General features: G+C 45.7%; 1 protein-coding gene across 1 annotated transcript; it reads right to left on the bottom strand.

The window, feature by feature from the left end:
• Positions 1 to 1,786: 1,786 nt before the first annotated feature.
• LOC124613221 (cytochrome P450 18a1) lies at positions 1,787 to 22,118 on the bottom strand. The gene is made up of 7 exons (XM_047141897.1): positions 21,759 to 22,118; positions 14,460 to 14,581; positions 11,960 to 12,395; positions 9,691 to 9,955; positions 7,148 to 7,323; positions 6,868 to 7,025; positions 1,787 to 3,278 (listed from the first exon to the last, which is right to left on the bottom strand). Exons 1-7 carry the CDS (start codon positions 22,114 to 22,116, stop codon positions 3,213 to 3,215), a joined length of 1,581 nt encoding a protein of 526 aa, XP_046997853.1. The 5' UTR covers positions 22,117 to 22,118; the 3' UTR covers positions 1,787 to 3,212.
• Between the last annotated feature and the right edge of the window lie 1,200 nt (positions 22,119 to 23,318).

The following is a 23,318-nucleotide window of genomic DNA, read 5'->3' as shown; positions in this document are numbered from 1 at the left end:
TCGACCCCGTTTGTGGCAAAGTAAATAAAACGAGGCTGAATTCCGCTCGCGCATAACTAACTGTGTCAACGGCTTAATGCTTCGCACACTGTTACGTCACCCTTTGCCGAGAGCAGTGGCGCCGCGTGTGTACTCGTGCGCGAATTTCCATACACGAGTGTATCCCCGTCCTAATTTCGTACTCGCTGTTATACAAGAACTTAAAGCACTGTCAGACAGCGTGTGAGGAATACTTTTACAAAAAATGCCTTAGTCATTGCTCGAGTGGCAAAGACAGTAATGAACATATTCCTGCCATCTAGCAGCAGAGAAATCTCTATTTAAAGTTCTTCTTATTAGCCATTAATTCCATGGCCAGAGCCACAATATCCACATCGTATTCACTAAAGGAATGAATCGTTTCTGTTGCCAATTTTAGTAGTTGGTCCAAGTCTTTGTAATTTCACAAATGCAGGTTAATCAACTTCTGCGATCTCGGAGTAAAGACGACGATACGTTTACATGCACTGTCCCGGAGTGAAATATCATGATGAATGAGGAGACCTGGATGTTTCATGTAATTTTCCTTTCCATTTATTTTGTGAGAGGATAATGCACAGGGCGGTCTCCCTCCTTTGATAGAACGCCACATCTCACGCTACTTAATCTATATTGATTGTAAACACGAGCAGAGGTCTCTAGGCGTGATGTAAGCGCTTCTAAGACTCCGACCCAGGGCGACGTGGCCGAGACACCGCAGACGTAAACACATGGAAACTTGCCTGAAAATTGCCGTCAGACAGCTATCAGCTTTGACCGATGACCGTGTAAACAGTGTCGCATGTTCGGTCCTGCTTCAGTGGTTCTGTGGTAAGATAAACTCTGGGGGGAACTTTTACCAAATTCTTACTTTTCCCGTGAAGTCGACACAATTTTCTCATTTATCAGTCTACATTAATTTTCCTTATTGTAAATGATAAGCACAACATTGTGCAGTATTTGAAAATTGCCAAACGTATGTAAATGATGCCATAATGTATATGTCAATCAGCTCTTTAACGCTGGTCGATATTAGTGAAAAGTTTGTGATCTTTATCGGAGTCACACGACTTATGTTAAAAAAGAAAATTTTATTCGTAAAATTTGCTGATAAAGTACCTTCTGTTAGTGAGGAAAATAGCGCCTCGTGTAATTCACCGCCATTGTTTGCTATTTAGTTTCTGCACTTACGAAAGAAGACAACTATCGTCAGTACCACATCCAGTCTGACAAGTAATATATGTTTGCTTTATTCGGCTTGCGATCTAATCGCGAACGATATTCCTACTATGAAGACTTTGCTGTCGCAATAAACCTTCTTCAGAAACATAGCATTCATAATTTTTGATACACTTTTCGTATAAAATGAGAGGAGGCAGCGACTGGTAGAAATGAAAATTGTGTAGCAGCCACAAGCCGCACGTAACTTTTTCTTTATTTTTACATTTCTCACTCGACCGACACGAACGTCTTCAGAATTATGCAACATACTGCCACGCGTTACAAATGTCGGACTGTATATATAATAAATATGCAGTTGTGGCGGCTCTACAAGTTTAATTTCACTTTTTATATGTTTTAGCAACACCCAGCGTTCGGACACATGACATAACCATTATTAATTCCTTTTTATTCCTTAATTTCACTCGTTGATTTCACTCAAGATTAACGACCATTGTTATACTAATTTAATAATACTGTAGGAGTTGGAATGAATGGGAATACTGGAAATAAGTACGAAGACACAAGTAAAGATAAAATGTTGTTTTATTTCTTTATGAAACTATTTTCTGCTTTTCCTTATAAAAAGAGGAAAATGCTCTCTAAGAGCTACACTTTCACGTACAAAAATATTCTATAGACGTTAACATACGCCTCTTACACTATTTTGTAGTATTATGTACAGTAGACATGTATGTTCTCAATAAACTCTCATAAATACACACATGCACACATTCAAACATTGAAGGCTATCGACATAGTCGGTAAAATACTGCGCGGTACGGTTTCCACAAGTCACACACAAATAAGTACACATATGAGAAAATGGTATTGACTGTAATGAAATGATGTGAAGTGTATGACATAGTGAATGGAACTCTCTGGACAGTTTAATTCCAGCCAGTGATATGGAGCGCAGATATGTCAATAACATGGTTACTGCTTAAGAATTAAAAGCACTTTGTACTTGCGACTTACATCTAAATTCCAGTATCAAAATTAAATATTGAATAATATGACTTGTTCTGTAGTTTGCCTCAGAATGTCTGTAATTGTTATTTCTGCTCTTCTTGGAAGACAAAATGGTCATCGTACTGTTACACGTGTAAGCGAACAGTCAGTGTTATGTTACAAAAGCACCGAGACTTCATTACAATTGTTATGGATCAACATTGGTCTTTGATTTGAAAAAGTGTGAATTGGTTGTATGTGTCCATTTAACGGAAGAGCCATTAAGCAGGGATACCACAGCAGTGCCTGGCGAATATCTTCCAGATGTGAGACACAAATTACAAGTAGAGATCAGAAATAAAACTATAACTTACGAAAGGCAACATTAGACGGAGAATCATTAACACAAAACGGTTGGGGTTACAATTCGGGCTGGTAACCATCTACAGACGAAATACTGTTAAGGATTTTTAACATCCTCTGAACACTTAAGCTTGTACTAGAATTGACTTAATACAATGACATCCCCTCTACTTGACGAAATTTGTACTTTGAACTGGTATGAAGTCTTTGAGGCCTGGGCGACAAAGAGCAATGATCGCGGGATCACTGACTGCACCCTCGGCTGTCAAACGCTCAGAATTCGGGTAACGTAAGCAGAGGAGAGGTCACTGGGCAAAGAGATCAGTGGCTGTTTCCTTCAGAGCTGTTCGCACAGACAAGTGAGTGGCGAAATGGGTGCACACTGTGGACCCGAGTCAGGAGCAGCAGCCGCCGTGGTGCGGCGGCCCGGCAGTGGGTGTCTCGGAGATGACTAGTTACGAAAACGGCGCAGCAGTCGCGCGTGGAGTCCTGCTGCTCGGTGACACAGAGAACACACACGGGCACAGTTCTACACCAGCACAGCCAGAGCGTCTGCCGCAACGCGAGGACGCTCTCGAAGCAGAGGAGGCTGCGAGTAGCAGCCGTGGCAGGATCGTGGCAACAGCAGCAGCGCCGTGCGCTAGGAACTTGCGGCCGCCTCACGCGCTGTCCTCGGCGGATAGGAAGTCCAGCGCCTCCTCCATGGGCCTCTCCACAAGGCACACCTGTAACACAACGCACGGGACCGTTAGTTTAGGCAGGCGAAAGGCCACTAAGTCACATTTTGGTTCATTCGTTATCAAACAGAGTGAACACAATTCCGAACTTGAATCTAGAATTCTAGGGGTTGTCATCTGAAAAGAAATGGCAGTGACTGTGTTGTTAAAGACGTACAATGCAATGCACGCGTATCCGAAGGAAAGTTACATCGCACTTCTTAGTAGAACAGGCACTGCTATTTCGATTTCTTCTCTAACACAGGGCCCTTGACTCTCAATCAATACATCCTTTGGCGACGGGAATATACGAAACGTGCGAGTGCAAGTTGTGACACATGGACGACGTTTTATGAAGGTTTGGGTCTGGCCATGATTCGTGCACGGACAGCCGAAGCCGTTAAGGCAACAGCTCGCAAAAAGTGGGAAATCCGTGTTAATATTGAGTGAAATGAAAGAATGAAATTAAGGAATAAAAAGGAATTAATAATGGCTATGTCATGTTTATGAACGCTGGGTGTTGCTAAAACATATTAAAAGTGAAATAAACTTGTAGAGGCGCCACAACTGTATACTTATATATACAGTCCGATATTTGTAACGTGTGGCAGTATGTTACATAATTCTGAAGATGTTCGTGTCGGTCGAGTGAGAAATGTAAAAATAGAGAAAAAGTTACATGCGACTTGTGGCTGCTACACAATTTTCATTTCTAACAGTCGCTGCCTCCTCTCATCCCGACCCGGCACAAATTTTCATCGTCGTCATTCCAATACACAGCCGATGGTGGTTCATAAACACAAATGCGAATATATTTCCTACAGTCATATGAGGTACAAATGTATAGACCAACTTACAGTTGCAGCCGACTTGGGCAATGATACGTACTCGCACGATGTTCAGTGTAATATTGCAATATCTACTGCAGTACTGGTAGATCAAGGTAATTAAAGTATACCCATTGGTTCTAACTTACATATCAGGGAATTCAGCAGTCGTAAATGGACTGTGAGAAAGAAAGGAAGGGAATCGAAGTGTTCGAGATATGGTGCTACTGAAGTTTCTTCAAATTAGGTAAACTGAAAAGGAGTCTTTCCGCAGAATAGGCGATAAAAGCATCATACAGAAAATACTGACAAAAATGAGGGGAAAGGTTTATAAGACACCTGTTAAGACATCAGGGTGTAACTTCCATGGAAGTGGGGAAACTGATGAGTGTAAAAACTGTAGGGGAAGATACAGGTTGCCATATACTCAACAAATAATGCAAGACCTTTGGTGCAAGTGCTACATTGACATGAAGAAGTTGACACAGAGGAGGTCGTGATGGGTCGCAGCAAACAGCAGACTGATGACCGCACAAAGAAAAGAAAAAAAGACTATGAAGGCCTATTCTATTTTCGCCATCTGATGACTAGAAATAACCTGTAGGTAAGGTGTTAACTTGTTTTAGGCCTATCCTTGTACCCCTCTGCTTGAAACCAATACCATATTGAATACGGAAAAGATAAAAAAAATCTTAGTCATGATGAAGGCCTAAAATGATGTACAGGAAAAATTTAAAATAGCATTTTCGGAAGCGGAATTGAAATTTCCTCACCCCTAAATTCTAATACAGTTTGTTTTAATTGCGTTGCCCGTTTCTATTAGGTACAAATATTTGATTGCTATTGAACGCTCCGTAATTCTCTCCTGACAAACACTGAATATTGGAAACGTTGAGTCTAGAGCGTCACCGGACAACCGGCTTGGGTGAGTTAGAGAAACCACGCAAGGACCATGACCCGAATGCGGGAATGACAGCACAGGGCCGGATGGGTGTTCACACTCGAAAACGTATTCCTGCAGATGACAAACAGGATAGTGTTCATTCTCGTATTACTTTCGAGCTATAAAAATTCGTAGTCAGTAAAAAATCGTCATAATATCACATTATGAATATCTGTTAAGAGATAAGGATAACTGAAGAACTACTCGAAGAACAAGAACTGGTTTTGAAAGCGAAAGCAGACATTAATTGTCGGGAGAGTGAACTGCTAACCACATACCGTTTCAAAAGTGACACCTACTGACATCTTTGAAAGACAGTGATGCACCGGTGAGCAACATCGCCTAGAAATCTTGGGTCTGATCGCGGAGAATTACATCAGTATCCAGTTACCAAATCAACAGCGCCATACGCAAATTTTCTCTTTTCTTGTTATCTACCGAAGCAGAAGAGTAAACGTGCAACAGGCAAAAATACACAAAACTTCATTATAGGGAGATCGTGAAATAAATCTCAGTACTTTAAAAGTTATAAAAAACTGAACTGGTCAAGACTTGACATGCTGCGGCGTCTTTTAACGAAGCGAATGCAGCTTATTAATCACGCGGCCGAACATTTCACAAAGATCGAAATAACTGAAGCACTTCCTTTTCCCTTCATTTTCATAGCAACTTACTGCCATTTACGTATTTACCCAATCTTACAAATCGACAGTCCTCATCTAAACATACTACTGATGACAATTTCTTCCCAAGGCCGAGACCGCCCCCCACCCTCAACACTTTCTTTGTGTAACTATGTGGAAATAACAGGTTCTACAATTTACTATTGGTACTTGGAACGAATATTGTGTAGTGTCGGGAGATTATTGGTTGATGTACATATCGTAAAACCAAGAACAAAGTGCTCGGATTAAAAAGGGCGTAAGACAGGAATGCAATCTTTCGCTGCTGCTGTTCAATCAGTACATCGAAGAAACAAATGGAAATAAGAGAAAGGTTCAAGAGTAGGATTAAGATTCGGGGCGAAAGGATATCAACAATATTTGTTGATGGCATTGATATCCTCAGTCACAGCGAAGAAGAACTGCAGGAGAAGAACTGCAGGATCCGTTCAGTGGAATGGTCTAACGAATAAAGGGAATAAAACGATAAAAGACGAAAAAAATGAGAATAGTGAGTAACTTTACATTAAATTGGTGATCACGAAGTGGACGAAGTTAAGGAATTCTGCTATGTCCGAAGTAAAATAACTCGTGACGGTCGAAGCAAGGATGACATAAAAAGCAGACCAGCACAGAAAAAAGGGCATTCCTGGCCAAAAGAAGTTTCCTGGCATCAGTTTGTGGAAGAAATAGTGAGAAAGTGCATCTGGAGCACTTCGCTGTATAGTAGTGTATGATGAACTCTGAGAAAATTGGAACACAGCAGATTCGGAGTATCTGAAACGTGATGCTACAGAAGAATGCTGAAAATTAGGTGGACTGAAATGCTAATGAATGAAGAGAGTCTCCGCAGAATACCGGACATACCTAAATCACTGCCAAGATGCGACATAATGAGAAGACGTGTGAGAATAACTCTCATGGTACCAGAGCGAACTGTAGAGGAAGACAGAGATTGGAATAAATACAATAAACAATTGAGGACGTAGGTTGGAAGTCCTATTCTGAGACGAAGAGGTTGGGTCAGGGTTAGGAACCATTCACCAGAATGAAAAAGATATATATATTTTTTAAAACATATCCTCATCAGAGTTGTTAGCCTAACATTTACGATGAGGAACCGTGGCTCGTAACTGGAAAACAAGAGTGGGGGATGAGCTACTGACCTGGTAGGAGTCCGGCGTGACGGTGGCGCCCGTGTTGCCCTTCAGGCTGGGCAGCGGCTGCCCCTCTGGCAAGCGCAGGTCGAAGACGTGCAGCAGCGACGAGAAGAAGAGGAACAGCTCCATGCGCGCCAGCACGTCGCCCAGGCACATGCGCCTCCCTGCGGACACCGCGTCAAGCGCGCGCTCTCACAACAGTCTCACCAAACGCGGACGCCGGCTAGCAGCACCCGGTTCGAAATGGATCGATACACTGCTGGTGCAGCGAGAAGTGTCAACTCACCGACTCCGAACGGCAGGAAGAACTCGGGCTTGGTGACTTTGCCCTCGGCATTGAGGAAGCGCGTCGGCTCGAACTTCTCGGGGTCTTCCCAGAGCGTGGGATCCATGTGCACGGCGTGCAGCAACGGCACCACGTGAGCGTCTTTGGGGATCATGAAGCCGTTCAGGTACACGTCTCTGCGAAAGAAGGAGGCGCAGCGTTAAAACAGGGTCAGGCTACTGAGACAAAAACCACACTGGGATCGTGGGACTTCAGCTGCAGCAGATTGGTTCAAATGGCTCTAAGCACTATGGGACTTAACATCTGAGGTCATCAGTCCCCTAGAACTTAGAACTACTTAAACCTAACTAACTAGAGAACATTACACACATCCATGCCCGAGCCAGGATTCGAACCTGCGAGCTTAGCAGCAGCGCGGTTCCGGACTGAAGCGCCTACAACCGTTCGGCCACAGCAGCAGAGAAATGTGATTTGGCAGTGAATTCATCTTGGCAACATGGCCGTGGATGTAGAGTACTTTTGACCAAATAGGACCACTGAAGTCCTTTGCTACAAAACTAGTATTTACGACAGAAAAAAGTGCAATCACTGTTAACGACGCAAAGAAAAGTAGGCAAACGATTCGCTGCAGACAAATTTTGTCATAAAAAGCCGGAATGGTAAGGTATGATAAATTTGTAGAAATTTTTTATGATGTACGGCACTTTCATCTTATGGAGACGACCATAGTTTCTTTAAAGTCAGTACCACCATTAGGCTTTTCTTATTTGCAGTGTTACATTTACACGATCGTGATTTCGGCTTCAAAGTGCCATTATCATTATCATGATCGTGTAAATGTAACACTGCAAATAAAAAACAGTCTAATGGCGGTACTGACTTTAAAGAAGTATATTATGACTGTGGCCCCACATTATGACAAAATTATTAAACGACAATAGTTGCTGTATCCTTGTTTTTAATAGACTCGTTTCGGCCGTTTTAAACAGTCTTCTTCAGGTCAATGTACTGCACAAGAGTGTTGTCTGAAATTTCAAGTCCGCAGCTCGTGGTCGTGCGGTAGCGTTCTCGCTTCCCGCGCCCGGGTTCGATTCCCGGCGGGGTCAGGGATTTTCTCTGCCTCGTGATGACTGGGTGTTGTGTGATGTCCTTAGGTTACTTAGATTTAAGTAGTTCTAAGTTCTAGGGGACTGATGACCATAGATATTAAGTCCCATAGTGCTCAGAGCCATTTGAACCATTTTTTTGAAATTTCAAAACCGATTATCTATAAAATAAATGTGGCTGAAAATGGCTCTGAGCACTATGGGACTTAACATCTGTGGTCATCAGTCCCCTAGAACTTAGAACTACTTAAACCTAACTAACCTAAGAACATCATAAACATCCATGCCCGAGGCAGGATTCCAACCTGCGACCGTAGCGGTCGTGCAGTTCCAGACTGTAGCGCCTAGAACCGCTCGGCCACAACGGCCGGCAAATAAATGTGATCATGTATGAAAATAAAAGCGTTTTCGGTTTTGTAAGACATTAGAAAACAGACGAAAAGAAACGTATTTAGAGAACATTCCATACAATTCGCGTAGGAAAAGGTGAAAAAACAGCTGAATCTGTGGCAAAGTGCAAAGTATATTGAAAACCCCTTAACGTAGGTTTCGAGTCTTCAAAAACGCCTTGTTCATAAGGATAAATAATAAACAGTGGTTGCATGACGTTGTGTAAGTACGTTAAATATGTAACTATAAGGCATAAATGAAGATCAAATTCACATCCATTCACTTTCTAAAGACCGACAGCACTGTTTTCTTATTTCGGAGATGAATCTTGGCCTCCATTTATGCCTTATGGCTACATATTTAACGTCCCTCCGGAACATCGTGTAACCAGTGCTAATTATTGATCCTTCTGAAGAAGACATTTTTCAAGACGTCGGAACCTAGGTTAAAGCGTTTTCAGCAAACCTTTTACTATTGGAACGTATATGTCTGTTTTTTTCCTCCTTTTCCTATACGAAGAGTACATTACAGCTGCTGCCTGCAGCCATGCCTTTCATTTAATTCTGAAGTTTATCTGTAAAAACTGTTCCGCGTTATGGAACTTATGTCACACGGCCGAGCGGTTCTCGGCGCTTCAGTATGGAGCCGCGTGACCGCTACGGTCGCAGGTTCGAAGCCTGCCTCGGGCATGGATGTGTGTGATGTCCTTAGGTTTAAGTGGTTCTAAGTTCTAGGGGACTGATGACGTCAGATGTTGTCCCATAGTGCTCAGAGCCATTTGAACCATTATGTCACACACACCAGACCAGCAAACGACGCCGAACACCTGCAGTGACTAAACAAATCCGTCGCCTTTAGCTTACGTGAGTTTGAATCTAAACGACGGAATCTCAAGTAGGCGTGATGGCGCTGGGGCTCAGGTTACTTAACTCGAGGGGACAGCGTTTCTAATTCGAAGCTGATACCGTAAACTACGGCAAGTGATTCCTCTGATGAGACCAAAGCCGATAGTGCCGAGCTAGGTGCAGAGCGGGCCCTGCGGCTCACCTTGTGGCGGCGTGCGTGGTGCCGAGCGGGACGATGCTGGAGCGGCGCAGCACCTCGAGCAGCGTGGACTCTGTGTAGGGGAGGTAGGGCAGGTCCTCGAGGCGCGGCAGGCGGCGCCGACCCACCACCTGGTCCAGCTCCTCCTGCACGCCGCGCGCCACCTCGGGATGGTGCAGCATGAACACCACCGCCCACTGCAGCGTCGTCTTGATTGTCTCCATGCCCGCCGAGAACAGGTCGCCGATTATCTGCTGCATCTGGCGGTCTGCGAACACAAGCACGCCGCTCAGTCACGCACGCGCACCTCCAAGCTAGGCGTCGCCAAACAGCTACAATTGGTATTACACTATACCAAGTATTGTACTTATTCCCTAGCCTTTGAAGGAATATATATGACTAGAAATACGCGTAACGGAACATCGAGATCGTTACTTGCAACACTCATACATAACTTCGCATTTTGTACGACACCTAATCTGTGTAAGTAAAATATGGTCAGTGATACGCCCAATCAATAATAAACGCACTGACATGTCAGAAGAAGTCTTTTACCTCCAGTTCATTATATGCTGCTGCCTGGTTACAGGCTATACGAAGCAAATCCATCATCTGCAACAAATTCTCGTGCTCTAGAATCAGCAAGATGTGACCGATAACGACACTGGAAACTTTTATTTCACAGTTTATCTGTATTAGTTCCAAATTACAACACAGTACGAACAAGCAGCTTATGCTCAACTCGACACATACATTATTTGAATAGTGCTGATAAGAGATATAGACCATCTGACGACACTGAGCACTAAACTTGGCATACGATTGAAGTTGCAGACTACATGAAATCAACTCCAGAATGATCTTACAGCACTACCACTTCTAAAACAATACAAACTAAGCTGCAGATCTTTTCAGTGCCACATGTTCACTGTAGCAAATTACCATCTACATTATCACGGGGATTAATTTACAGTTAACCATAACGCCGACTGGTAGCCTATCCCAACTCTTTGCAGAATACTACCAAGCAGTTACAGCCACACGTAAACAAGACTTGAATTTGGAAGGCAGAACCTTCCTTTCACTAATTATATAGCGTGAATCCGACATTATCTTACAAAATTTCAGGCTTGTTGAAGAAGCGCCAGCGTATCACTTTGAGGTAACGGACCCTGGTCCGTAAACGACCGAGTCGACAATTATAAGCCAAAATCGTTCCGATACCTCTTGATAGTGGAATACATGTACTGGTACTGTTGTTAAGATCATCAAAGTAGTAGCCTGTATCAAAACAAGCAAAAAATGTCTACTACATATGGGCTTCAAAATGCATACGTTTAGAGCAGTATCGAAGATCAACAAGTGCTCATAGCTCCTAAGGTATACATTTTAAAGCCCATACTTACTAGACATTTCTTGTTTTGGTCCAGACAACCACCTCTGAAACTTTCCTAGTCTACAATCTTAGCGGCCACAGCACCGTACATGTATTCCTAATATCAGAACGATTCCCCCTTACAAATTTCGACTCAGTCGTTTCCGGACCAGGGACCTCAGATCTACATTTACCCTTCTCCGCCATCCCTGAAAGTTTGTAACATCATCATGGAATCATCTTGATGTGCGTTTAGTTAGGTGAAAATAGCTATAGCCAACGTATTCGTTGCAAGGGAACTCAGTAACTGTACTGGTATTTATATATAGTCTATTTTTCAGTTGCACAATTTTTTATACAGTATGTATAGTTTTAGTAACCCTGGATCGTCTCCGGATCTACGTCGTTGCATCGCCAACTCGTTGGTCTGCGCCGTAACTACACATCATGACAAATATTCTGGCGTGTAGTTCCGATACAGACATGGGAGATTGCTGACCAATTACACAGGTCTAAGATGATGAAGTAGGACCAAACTAATCATACTCTGTCGAAAGTCTCCAACTGGGACACCTATCTATTAAAGCTGTTCTGTAAAAGTCGTTCATAAGTGTTGTTGCTTCTCTAAACGATATATGGGTATACTATATCTTCTACAACTGCCCACAGACGCAGGGGCAGTTGAAATGGCTCTCCGGTAAATGACTTACACGAACTACTGTGCCAAGCGATCTTTTCGTTTTCTGAATCTATTGCCCTGTTCCCAATCAAAACTCGATCGTTTGTACCTGTTGCAGCATTACACGCTATTACATAAGAGTAGCCTCTCTAGTTCCGGAATCTGATCTAATGGTATTGCGCAAAGCGAGGAGGCAGAAAATTCAGACGTGAACTCACCATGATCCTTGCCTTCGAAGAGCAACTTGTCGCGCTCCTCCTCCTTGGCGTGCTCGATCTCGAGCAGGTAGGTGTCGACCAGGTCCCTGATGTTGGACCGGTCGAACGTCTCGCGGTGGCTGTCGACCGTCTGCTGGAAGAAGTTGGCCATCTCGCGCCGGTTGAGGTCCAGCTTGCGCTTGGCCGCCCACAGGCCGGGCATCGGCAGCCACTTGAGCGCCGGCACGAAGTTGATCCACGCCATCTCGCCGAACAGCCGGAAGCCCTCCTCGACCAGGTCCATGAAGCGCTGGAAGCGCGAGTCGCCGTGCTGGAAGCGCACGCTCATGATGAGCTCGCAGATCACGTTCGACACCGATGTGGCCAGTACCGGGTTGAGGTCGGTGGGCGCGCCCTTCAGGTCGGACAGCGTCCGGAGCACCGACTCCACCTCTTTCTGCGAAACGACAGCACAATAAGGCTTCGACCCAAGTGCTGCTTCAGCGCAGAGTAAATGACCAAATGTGAATAGCTAAAGCTTTGAGAAGACCTTTATAACTGTCACCCTGTCTACATGACAATCTGCTGTTTCCTCGACACAGTGTGATTGGAGGCAAGCGAACTATCAGTGTTACAAGTTACTGGATTCTTATTAATAACAATTTATTAGTCAAGATCACAAAAGTTATTTATAATCACTGGTAGCTAGTTTCAGCTAAAACGGCTAACCATCTTCAGATAAAATAAGACAAACATTGCAATGTCTAATCATCAGGTCTGTAGGAGACACAGTGGCATCGATGAAATACAAGCTTGCTTCCAGCATTCTGGATATTAGGGACAGTAACTCTTATTGAATTGTGACCCAAAAATACAGCCAGAGCTGGGAATAAAATAGATGTTTATTCAGTAAGTGATCGGTTTCGGGTTGGTTGGTTCGAAAATGGGTATTAACACGAAACCATTTACCTACCGAACAAGCACCTATTTTATTAGGAGCTGTGGCAGTCTTTATGTACCATACAGCAAAGTTTGTCTTATTTGATCTCGAGATGGCTAGCAGTTTAGCTGATTATAAATAATTTTTGCGATCTTGTCTAATAAAGGATTATATAGAAGAATCAAATGAAATTATATGGTTCCAGAGTCCTCTTCACATGTCAAACATCCATTATTTATATGACTGAAGCGACGAACGGAAATTGATACCAAGGCCATGATTCGAACCCGGATCTCCTAATGCATCCCCCTGCCTGCGGCTATGCACAACTGCACCTGCTACCCTCCCACGCCTGCCTCCTCAATGCAAATCCCCAGTCACGCTTCAGCCCACTTGGGATTCCCCCTAATGGGAGTTTGGACAGGACAGAGGTGTACGAGGGTAGTCCATGCTATCGCTCAAAGCCACTGTACCAGGGTGGCGTAGTGGTCAGAGCATCTGCCTAGTGAGCAAGATACCGAGGTTCGAATCTCGGCCTTGCAAAAGATTTTCATTCCTCGCTTCAGTCTGCACACATACATTATTTATAAGACTCCAATGACTTGTTACATGATAATCGTTTGAGATGACACGAGTTAACAGTACGTAAGTAAAAGTGTATTTTCTTCGTAGCTGACGATAAGTTGGCGTTACTGCATAAAATTCTGATTTTATTCCTCGCTAGTATAGCTATGACATTAAACTTTAAAGTCCGTGCTACAAAAAGTACTTGCTTTGTTGAATGGTGTTTACATGTCGTATTTATACCGGAGTGAGGGAAAAATATCAGGACTGTGGTTTCTTCGGACTTACCGGAAACTTCCAAAAGACTGGTACAAATGATAACCTCCCCATCACTATTCAAGACACTGGACTCGCATTCGGGAGGACGACGGTTCAATCCCGTCTCCAGCCATCCTAATTTAGGTTTTCCGTGATTTCCCTAAATCGTTTCAGGCAAATGCCGGGATGGTTCCTTTGAAAGGGCACGGCCGATTTCCTTCCCCATCCTTCCCTCACCCGGGCTTGCGCTCCGTCTCTAATGACCTCGTTGTCGACGGGACGTTAAACACTAACCTCCTCCTCACTATTCAAGAACCTCCTAATATAACTTTTCACAACGAAGTGGAAGCCGGTATACCTTTCCCAGACAGATAAGACAAAATATTTTTAAAAAGTAATCCCACTAACCCCCTTAAATAGAAACATTGTGGCACTGCCTATTATTTTCCTCATCGGTGCAGATATTAAAAAGCATTCCGCAAATGACTACACTTCAGGCCTAAGAAGTTCGCGTGTTAAGCGTAGTTCCCCGCCCGAGATATGTCACAAAACAACAGACCGCGTGAGCTACGAGTTACGGCAGAGCTGAAACGGACGTCATGCGAGATAGGTTATCGCACGAGACGGTGCGGGGCGAGCATTCTGTAACACGTGACTGGTGGAGGCGTGTCCGGCGGCTAAATACGTCCCCGAAAAAAGGACTCTCGGTCAGTAGCGATAGCGGGGAGTGTAGCAATGCGCAGCGCGGCGCGGCCTTACCATGATGCGACTCTCCATGTGCTCCTTGCCGGCTCCGATGTACTTCATGCCGAATTGGCGAAGCCGCTCGTGCAGGAAGCGCCGCTGGTCCTTCCACAGTTTGCCGTCCGTGTTGATGATACCTGCAGGGTGGAAACGCACATCTCAGAATCGGCTGGCTTCCTAAATGGCAATACGAGTGCACAATGATTCGAAACAGATGTTACAAATTTGTAGGGCTCGTACTGGATACTGAGTAGCTACTGTTGCTTGTACTGGAATGAGAGCTCTTTCCGTCAGAACAAACTTCGGAACGCTTGACAGTACCGACCGACCGCCGTGTCTCCGTCAGACGATAGGCGTCACAGCATGTGGATGTGGAGGGGATCATATGGTCAGCACACCCCATTTTTCGTGTTCGGAACCGGTACTTCTCAGTCAAGTAGCTCCTCAATTGGCCTTACAAGCTCTGAGAGCACCCCGTTTGCCTGCAGCGCTCGAAAGATCTGGACGGTCACTCATCCAAGTGTTAGCCAAGTCCGACAGCGCATAACTTCGTTGATGTGACGGGAACCGGTGTTACCACTGGGGCATTGCTGTTGCCGCCATCAGATTCAATAATAGTAATAATAACATTGGGTTGTCGATCAACAACCGAAGCCAGTTAAGAATGAACTCGCATATTGCGATTATGGTTCCGCGTCAGCTGAAGAATATTTACGAACAAATGAAAATGTGTGCCTAACCGTGACTCGAACACCGATTACGCGCTCGCGACAAGCTGGAAATCCGAGTTCGAGTCTAGGTCCAACACAAATTTTCATTTCATCTGAAATATTCTTCAGCTGATGCAGAACCATAATCACAATATGCAAGTTCATTCTTAAACTGTAATTATTTAACTTTTCTGGTTGCAGTATTAACTCCCCTTGACTTTTCTCCCCTCTAAGATCTGGATCAGTAGAGGTACCTCCACTCGCTGGAATTCAGTTGTATGCTAACTTCTCTGAAATGAGATATTTTATCTACAAGCAATTACATGTTGTAACAGAAGTTTCTGATCGTTTTGTAGATAAAGCTGTGCTACAGCAAAGTCTTGAACGCACCGTATTCTCAGAAATTACAAGTATTTATTGACTGATACAACAGCGCATCGTACGCTATTGAAACAGCAAAGCGACGGAAGAAGGAAGCAACGGGGAACAGGGAGGTAGAGGGGAAGTGACGTGGATCAGAGACTGCCGCTTCGTCAACAACGAACTGTTTACGATCGAGCACCAGGTCCGACTGGCCAATAATGAAGTAATCAGTCGTGGTTTCGATGAAGGAACAATCCCGGCCTTCATCTTAAATGATTAACGACACCCACCTAATTCTAAAACAGAATGCTCGGACGCAGACCCACTTTTCAGGGACACGTCACCTCGTCCCGCTGGTGCTTCCGAAATTCAATTGTACCGATTCTCAGCGAGAAGTGGCCGATACTTCCAGAAATGCACCGCTGCAAAGGAAACGCTGCAACCCGATATGTGCAATAGTCTGTTCCATTTTTCAGAATCTTTCATTCCTTCCCCGAAAGTTAAACAGGGTGGTCAACTAAAAGTGACAGGGGTCCCGGCCGGGGAGGCCGAGCGGTTCTAGGTGCTACAGTCTGGAACCGCGTGACCACTGCGGTCGCAGGTTCGAATCCTGCCTCGGGCATTGGTGTGTGTGATGTCCTTAGGTTAGTTAGGTTTAAGTAGTTCTAGGGGACTGATGACCTCAGAAGTTAAGTCCCATAGTGCTCAGAGCCATTTTGAATAGATGAGCTGTTCGAGTGCTTTTTGGATGCACTATTCAGCTGTCTGGTTGAGTATTTTTAAATCTGACTTCCTGGCAGATTAAAACTGTGTGCCGGACCGAGACTCGAACTCAGGACCTTTGCCTTTCGCGGGCAAGTGCTGTAACAACTAAGCTACCCAAGCACGACTCACGCCCCGTACTCACAGCTTTACTTCCGCCAGTACCTCGTCTCCGACCTGGCACAAGTAAAGCTGTGAGGACGGGGCGTGAGTCGTGCTTGGGTAGCTTAGTTGGTAGAGCACTTGCCCGCGAAAGGCAAAGGTCCCGAGTTCGAGTCTCGGTCCGGCACACAGATTTAATCTGCCAAGAAGTTTCATATCAGCGCACACTCCGCTGCGGAGTGAAAATCTCATTCTGATTTTTAAGTCTGTTGGAGCACTATATATGTAGATAAAAAGGGGTAGGGGAGTTATGTATCCCAATTGGGCGTTTATTTCGGGGGTATTTACGACAGAGGCAGTTGAAATGTCTGAGGCGCATCCGTATGGTGCAATTCTTCTCGACCCTTCTTCTCGACCCTTCTCTTTTCACCTTTTATATAAGAGTTCCATGTTACGTAGGCTTCTCAGGTGATGGAAACTGCCCCAGTTTCCGGCTGCCCGTATAAATACACGTTTCTCCTACATTTATGCCGCCGCCTTTGGTGCATTGAGATACACATTGCGCTGGGCGGAATATTTTTTGTTGCGAGTCTCGCTTAGCGTGCAACCGGTGATTAAGTTTCTGCAGAGAAACCGAGGCGGGGCAAGAGCGGCATTGCGACCGAGTTACGGTTCTCAGAAAAGGGTGCGCGCCCGGCGGCGGAGCGCCCGCAGCAGCACGTAGGCGCTGCACACGTGTGCGCCGGCAACGGGGGGTTTCTGAAGTAAGTCAGCGCTAGGCTTCTTGAAGAGCCCACATAGCCTCAAACGGCAAATCAGCTCGACCTATGCGAATGGAAGGTAAGAGTTTTAGTCTCGCCGACGTCGATGTCACAGGAGACCAAGAGCAACCTCGCCCTGGACGTGAGCAACGAAGAAAGTCGTAGCATTCCGCTGTACTGATACAATGAGGCCACGGAAAACTTCAGTGCTGAGAGGATAGGAACCTAGCTCCCCTCGACTCCGGGTCCACTACCTATGCGACTGCACCGTGTCCAGACGTTGCTTTCAGACCCGTGGAAAATTACTCGGGTGCCGCAACAGACACTGCCGTAACTCCGCCTTTCGTTTCTGACGCAAGAAAGTAAATTACAGGCCACAAGGCGCGAGCCGAACTGAGGATGGCGCCGATAGCGCAGAAAAAATAATCGCAATATCGGCAGCTAAAAATCTTGGAACGAAGGAATAAATTGTGACAAAGCACGATGTCAAAATTTCAGGGACGCATGTTCGTCCACCACATGGCTGTCAAAGTGCAAATAACAAAGATAAATTTAATTTCCTAATGAGGTCAGACTCGGCATAGATAACAGAGGCTCAACATTGGCTGCGGAGTAGTTTCGCTGTTCTCCTCCTGACTCCTTAAATCGTGCTCCGTTACCATCGTTACTTTTTTGTTTCTGTATCGATCTTCGTAACACTGTTCAACGCTAGAATCTCGGAGCATGCAAAAGAGAAAGAGAGAGAGAACAAAGCCCCGCTTTCCGCGTAGTGGATGGCCGAATAAATCACCGGTAAACAGAGCGTGCGTGAACCCGCGAATTCCTGTAGGAGCTATTTTTAAGCCGTCCTTGGAAATGTAAACGTGTTTTGTGTTTGGAGGCGGTGGACCGGCGTTCGCCAAGGCCTCCAGCCTCCAGCTCCGTCCGGCAGTTCGCGCCTGCAGCTGGCCGCACACAGAGCGAGCTGCCACCCCCGCGGACAAACTGATTTTGACCAGAAATTTACTTAGAACACGTTTGCGTGGATCTGCAGCGTAGACCATCCTCCAGAACGAGTCAGCACGGCTAGGAAATACACAAATGATATCCATTTGCTTACACGTTCTTGTGTTTCGGTAAATAAAACCCAACGCCTGAACAGAAACGAACCAATCAATGTAAACGCAACTGACCTAAAGCTACATTCCTTTTCAACTGTGAAAGACACCATGTAACCAATGAAATGAAATGAATGGAAAGATCGGATGGTACTGATGACCAATAGTGTCACACCCCTCCCCCCCCCCACGCCCCCCCCCCCCCCCCACCAACCCCCCGGGGAAGTTCAGCTACCAAGTTGCAAGGCCTTTCAGCGGACCCGCATTGGGCAACCTACGTGTCAGTCCCTGAGCGGAGAAAATCTCCGACCCGGCTGGCAATCGAACCCAGGACCGCTGGACGGCAGTCAGATACGATGATCTCTCAGCTAAGGAGGCCACCCCCTGGCCACTCTTAGGACGTCATCAAATTCAGTTTGGTTATTTTTTCTCAAAATGGGATAGTTGTTCTCACAAAAGCAATCAGCGGTTGTTTTCTTTGCTGGAAGTCTTTGTTTGTTCATAAGCATTTTCAAGTTCTCTCCCCGCGGTATCCTTCCAGATTGTCAGTCAAAACTAACTGTTGGTTTTCTATAGTTAGTTTTCTATTTACACCACAACTGCAACATTCTGTAACCTTTACAAGTGTTTTCTAGTCATCACGTGGATCACTTATTACGAATACCAATTGATTACTTAGAAGAATATATAAATCGGTTTAAAATGTCAAGACTGCGTTTCAGATATACTACACTCCAGTAGATCTGGAAACATTTATAGTATCGTAGATTAGGGCATTCGACATATGAAAATACGCGAGTCGTGTAATACAGGGTGGCCAAAGGCCGGAGAAATATTTCAGTCACCCTACGATAGGCAACCAGCTTATATCATCCCCCCAGGCTGGGGTTGCGTAGCATAAGCTGCATAAAGTATTTGTCGAGCCTCTTTTGTTTTGGTCACGCTGCATCTACCGTAGAGAAATCTGTCAAGTTATATTTCCGATGGTGTGGACAGAAATCACCAATATGTACGAAGAACAGGAATTCACTCGGCGGGCCAAACAAGTAGCAGCGGGGCCAGTGGCCGAGTGCGGACGGAAGAGGCGCACTGCCCCGTCTCCGCAAAGTTTCACAAGCGCCAGCAGCGCCGTGGCAGCGGTCCAGCGCTGCGCTGCGCCGCGCCTCACCTCGCGGCGCGGGCAGCGCGCGGGCTGTTTGCGGCGCCTCGCTTGCATCAGGGCTGTCTGCGCGTGTGAACGACGAAGGTCGCCACCGCCGCCGACAGACAGAGCTGCTCACACGACACGCTTACCGACTGCCTGCTCTAGCCGCGCACGTACGTTACCCCCTCTACATCCGAAAGAATCGCTCTATGATCCACAGCAAAAAGACTCTATTCCAGCACTAACATGCGTAAACGTACGTAAAGTCCCGTACGTAAAAAAAAAAAAAAAAAAAAAAAAAAAAAAAAAAAAAATAAACATGTCAGCTGAATGAGAAGTAAGGATACAACAGGCTATAAATCGTGGTAATAAGAAGGTAACAATCACAGGGGTAGTGATGTTTCCAGTACATATTTGACAAGGAACAAACCAACACACAGTGTACAAAAACACGAAACCAAATATAAAATTATTAAAAGGAAAAGAATTGAATGTAGACTTTCCCTATCACTGCCTGTCAGTACAACCAAGGCGAAACGTAAGACAAGAAGCAAATGAAGAAACGGTACTGTTGTTTACGGTACCCGGCAGCTGGTATTAGCCGACATTGGTCTGTACAACTTTTTAGCCGAGCGAGTGAAACACTGGCAGTTAATGCAGGCGGCACGTGGGCATCGGAGCGGGCGATGCACCCGTGATCTTGACCGACAATCCGGTCTAAATTTAATCGCCAAGTGATTCACGGCGGGAAGGTGAACAGGCGGGGAGGCGGCGACACACATTCGGGATCTGCCTGCCTGCCTGCCTGCCACCTCTGCTGGTGAGCACTCCTCTGTCGTCACGCGCTCTCCTCCCGATTGCGGGCGCCACATTTTCGCGTTCTTTCCAGTGACAAAATGAAATCAAAACACCAATAGCAGTGTCGCATGAGAGTGGCTATTTCTTAGCGTGGCGGTGAAGAACAATTTCATTTTTAATGGATCGAGACCGAACACTAGGACACTTTGAATCAATTCCTTTTGTTATTTAAATTAATCGAGATACTAGAGAAGGGTTATTTTATTCTTAATACTGAATATTGAAAGTCAGAAAATGTCGCACATTAGCTGTCACATATAAATAAAATTTACTAAACGCAAGAAACTGGCGCATGCTACGAAGGTATTTAGTAACGAAAATCTCAGTGTGGAGTAAATCTTACTGACCACTCGTCTTAAAATGCACTTCGTATCATTTCTTCATTGAAATTAGTCTTTAGCCACTCGACCATAAGGAAATAAAATCACTGCTCGTTCGTGACACCGTTCAGGTATACGCTCATCATGCACTGTCTGTACCCGACTTCCTTAAATTTCACGTACATTTCATATGAAGTTCAGAGCCTAAGTTCATCACCTTCTAACGCACACACGGGACGCACACGGTACGTTTAAAACTGACAGCCATGTCCGAGGTGGGACTTGAAGTCACCACCTCGATTAAAGTTTGGTGTAAATAATGCGGTAGCAGTGCCTGTGCGTCTCACACTACGTTGCCATCCATCTGCGTAAGAAAACGTCAAGTTTTTACTCTAAGAAATTCTACAGACTGGCACAAGAGGCAAAGGTGCCGGTAGTATAGTAACCAGTTGAACTACAGAAATATTGAAGGTGCACTTTTTGTGAAGGGGCTCAGGAGCACAAATTGCAACGTTAGGAAATACAGAAGGTCATCGCGCAGCAAATAAAACATCGCGCTATGCGCTTTTGACCACTTAAAGTTAGGAAACGACTTCACGAACGAGGTTAGTGGAGATGTAGAGAACGTAATATTGCTACTTTGTTTCGAATCGTACTGGCTATTACCAAACTAATTTTCTGCTTGTTTTTTTTTACTTTCAGTCGATTTCGAAATCTTATCACTTCGTATGTTTTCAGAACTTGGTGCCCCACAGCTCTTATATATTTGAAAAATGACGCATTATCGCCTTCAGAAGCTGGCAAGTGTGAAATACGTCGTCAGTCTATAAAAACAGTGCCATCGATTGTACACATTCATCTTAAAACTGTAATCTGCGTTAAATTGGTTCATATCACAAACATTTATGAACTTGATGATGGTCAGATGACAAACTCGTGGTATAAATAATTTTCCCAGCAGGTCATGGCGGTAATATGACACTTTTCAATTATGACTTCTTCTTACATTATTTCGGTAACAATGCTGAAGTTTCTGAATACGCCATAAAACGCCACGAAATCGATCGAAATAAATAAATATATACAGATGAGCGAAAATTTAGTAATAGCCTGCGCGCTTAAAAACAAAATTAATTTACAAGCGAAGTGACGCGTATGTAACGAGATGATACTGTGAGGGCCGGAGGCCACACTTACCGTATCCGCCGAGGATGTTGCTGAACTCGTTGTGCGGCCTGGCGGTGAACTCCTCGCGGCGGAAGGCCTCACGGATGATGCGGTGGTCGGAGAGCACGACGAGCAGCTGGTTGCCGCAGCGCGTGCTGAACATGGGGCCGTAGCGGCGCGCCAGCTTGCCGAAGTGGAGGTGCGCGTCGGGCTGCAGGAAGGGCAGGTAGCCGACGAGCGGCAGCCCCCAGGGCCCGGGCGGCAGGCGCCGCATCAGCGACAGGCGGCGCAGCACGGCCGCGGCCAGCAGGGCCACGCACACGAACACCAGCGGCGCGCCGTCGAGCGCCTTGAGCGAGCGCAGCGCCCACGACTGCAGCAGCAGCATGTCTAGACGTGGCAGCGGAGGACAGACAACGGGACGCGGCCGCGCGCCCGCCTTTATAACGCGCCGCCGCGCCGTGGGAGTGGCCTGCCCCCCACCACCGGCCGCGACGCCCAGGGTGGGGGTGGCACCGCCTCCCCGGGTCCTCGGGCCCAGCGCCTAGGGAGCCGCGCCGGCTCGGTGCGTGCGACGCGCCGCCACCCACGGCGACATCCCCCTCGTACGCGCCTTTCACGTTCCGCCTCCCGCCGGACCACCTCACTTCGTCTCTCGCACCATTCAACTCTCACTCGCATCATATTTATGTTTATTTACTCTTCTTTTTATGCACCACTATTTTATATGTAATTTTATAGCACAGCATAAACTTTTGACAATGTTGACTGGAATACTCTGTTTCAAATTCTGTAGGTGGCAGGGGTTTATTTATTTAATCGTGTCCAAGCCATAGACAACCCACATATTACATATACACACAAATACAAATACAATACACATATGTATAAATAAAACAAACCCAAAATGGAGAGTCACATTACAATATAAAGACAAACATAGTATATATATCATATCACGTCCCGCCAAGATTCAGCGCATTTAACTGCCACTGCCGTAGCGTTTGCCAGATCTTCTTTCCTGCACACTTCCCCCATGTTGCTGCATTCCAGGAGGTGATCCATTGTTTGGGTCTGTCCGCACTGGCGCGTGTCCGTCCCGTCTCGGTATCCTCATTTACACATTTTTACGTTGCATCTGCCCACCCCAGTTCGTAGGCGGTTGAGGGTTCTCCATAATGGCCATTTTAGTTCATTTCCAGAGGCCAATTGTTCGTTGGGTGAGATTAGAGGTGCCTAGTCTCCCGTAGGCAGTGTTGCTTGCCATTTTGACAATCTGGCCTTTTGTTTTGAGGTTTCGAGCGGTTCAACTGAGGTGAGGAAAATCCTTCTTGATTTTAGACGAGTGTGTGGAGGGTTTTGTCCGAAGAGAGGATGGCGCTGGTCGCGCAGCTACTTGAGGCGCTCTGCTTCGCTTGCTATAGCTCGTTTGACGTTGGGTGGAGCTATGCCACTAAGCAAATAAAGTCGGCTAACCGGGGTGGGTCTTAGGCATCCCGTGATTACGCGACATGCATCGTTCAGCAAAGGATCCACTCGTTTCGCATGCGCTGATCTTTCCCAAACTGGGGCAGCGTATTCAGTAACCGA

This window comes from Schistocerca americana, chromosome 1, assembly GCF_021461395.2.
Source record: "Schistocerca americana isolate TAMUIC-IGC-003095 chromosome 1, iqSchAmer2.1, whole genome shotgun sequence".
Lineage (NCBI taxonomy): Eukaryota > Metazoa > Arthropoda > Insecta > Orthoptera > Acrididae > Schistocerca > Schistocerca americana.
The sequence above is the reverse complement of the archived record's forward strand: the minus strand, read 5'-3'. Positions and strand labels throughout refer to the sequence as shown.

What these genes read in the sequence shown, in the direction of transcription:
- LOC124613221 (XM_047141897.1), bottom strand. Translation starts at nt 22,116, where the DNA reads ATGCTGCTGCTGCAGTCGTGGGCGCTGCGCTCGCTCAAGGCGCTCGAC. An exon ending in CTTCGAAGGCAAGGATCATG is followed by an intron (nt 9,956 to 11,959) that starts GTGAGTTCACGT and finishes TTGTGTTCGCAG; the next exon opens with ACCGCCAGATGCAGCAGATA. An exon ending in TCACGCCGGACTCCTACCAG is followed by an intron (nt 3,279 to 6,867) that starts GTCAGTAGCTCA and finishes GTTGTGTTACAG; the next exon opens with GTGTGCCTTGTGGAGAGGCC.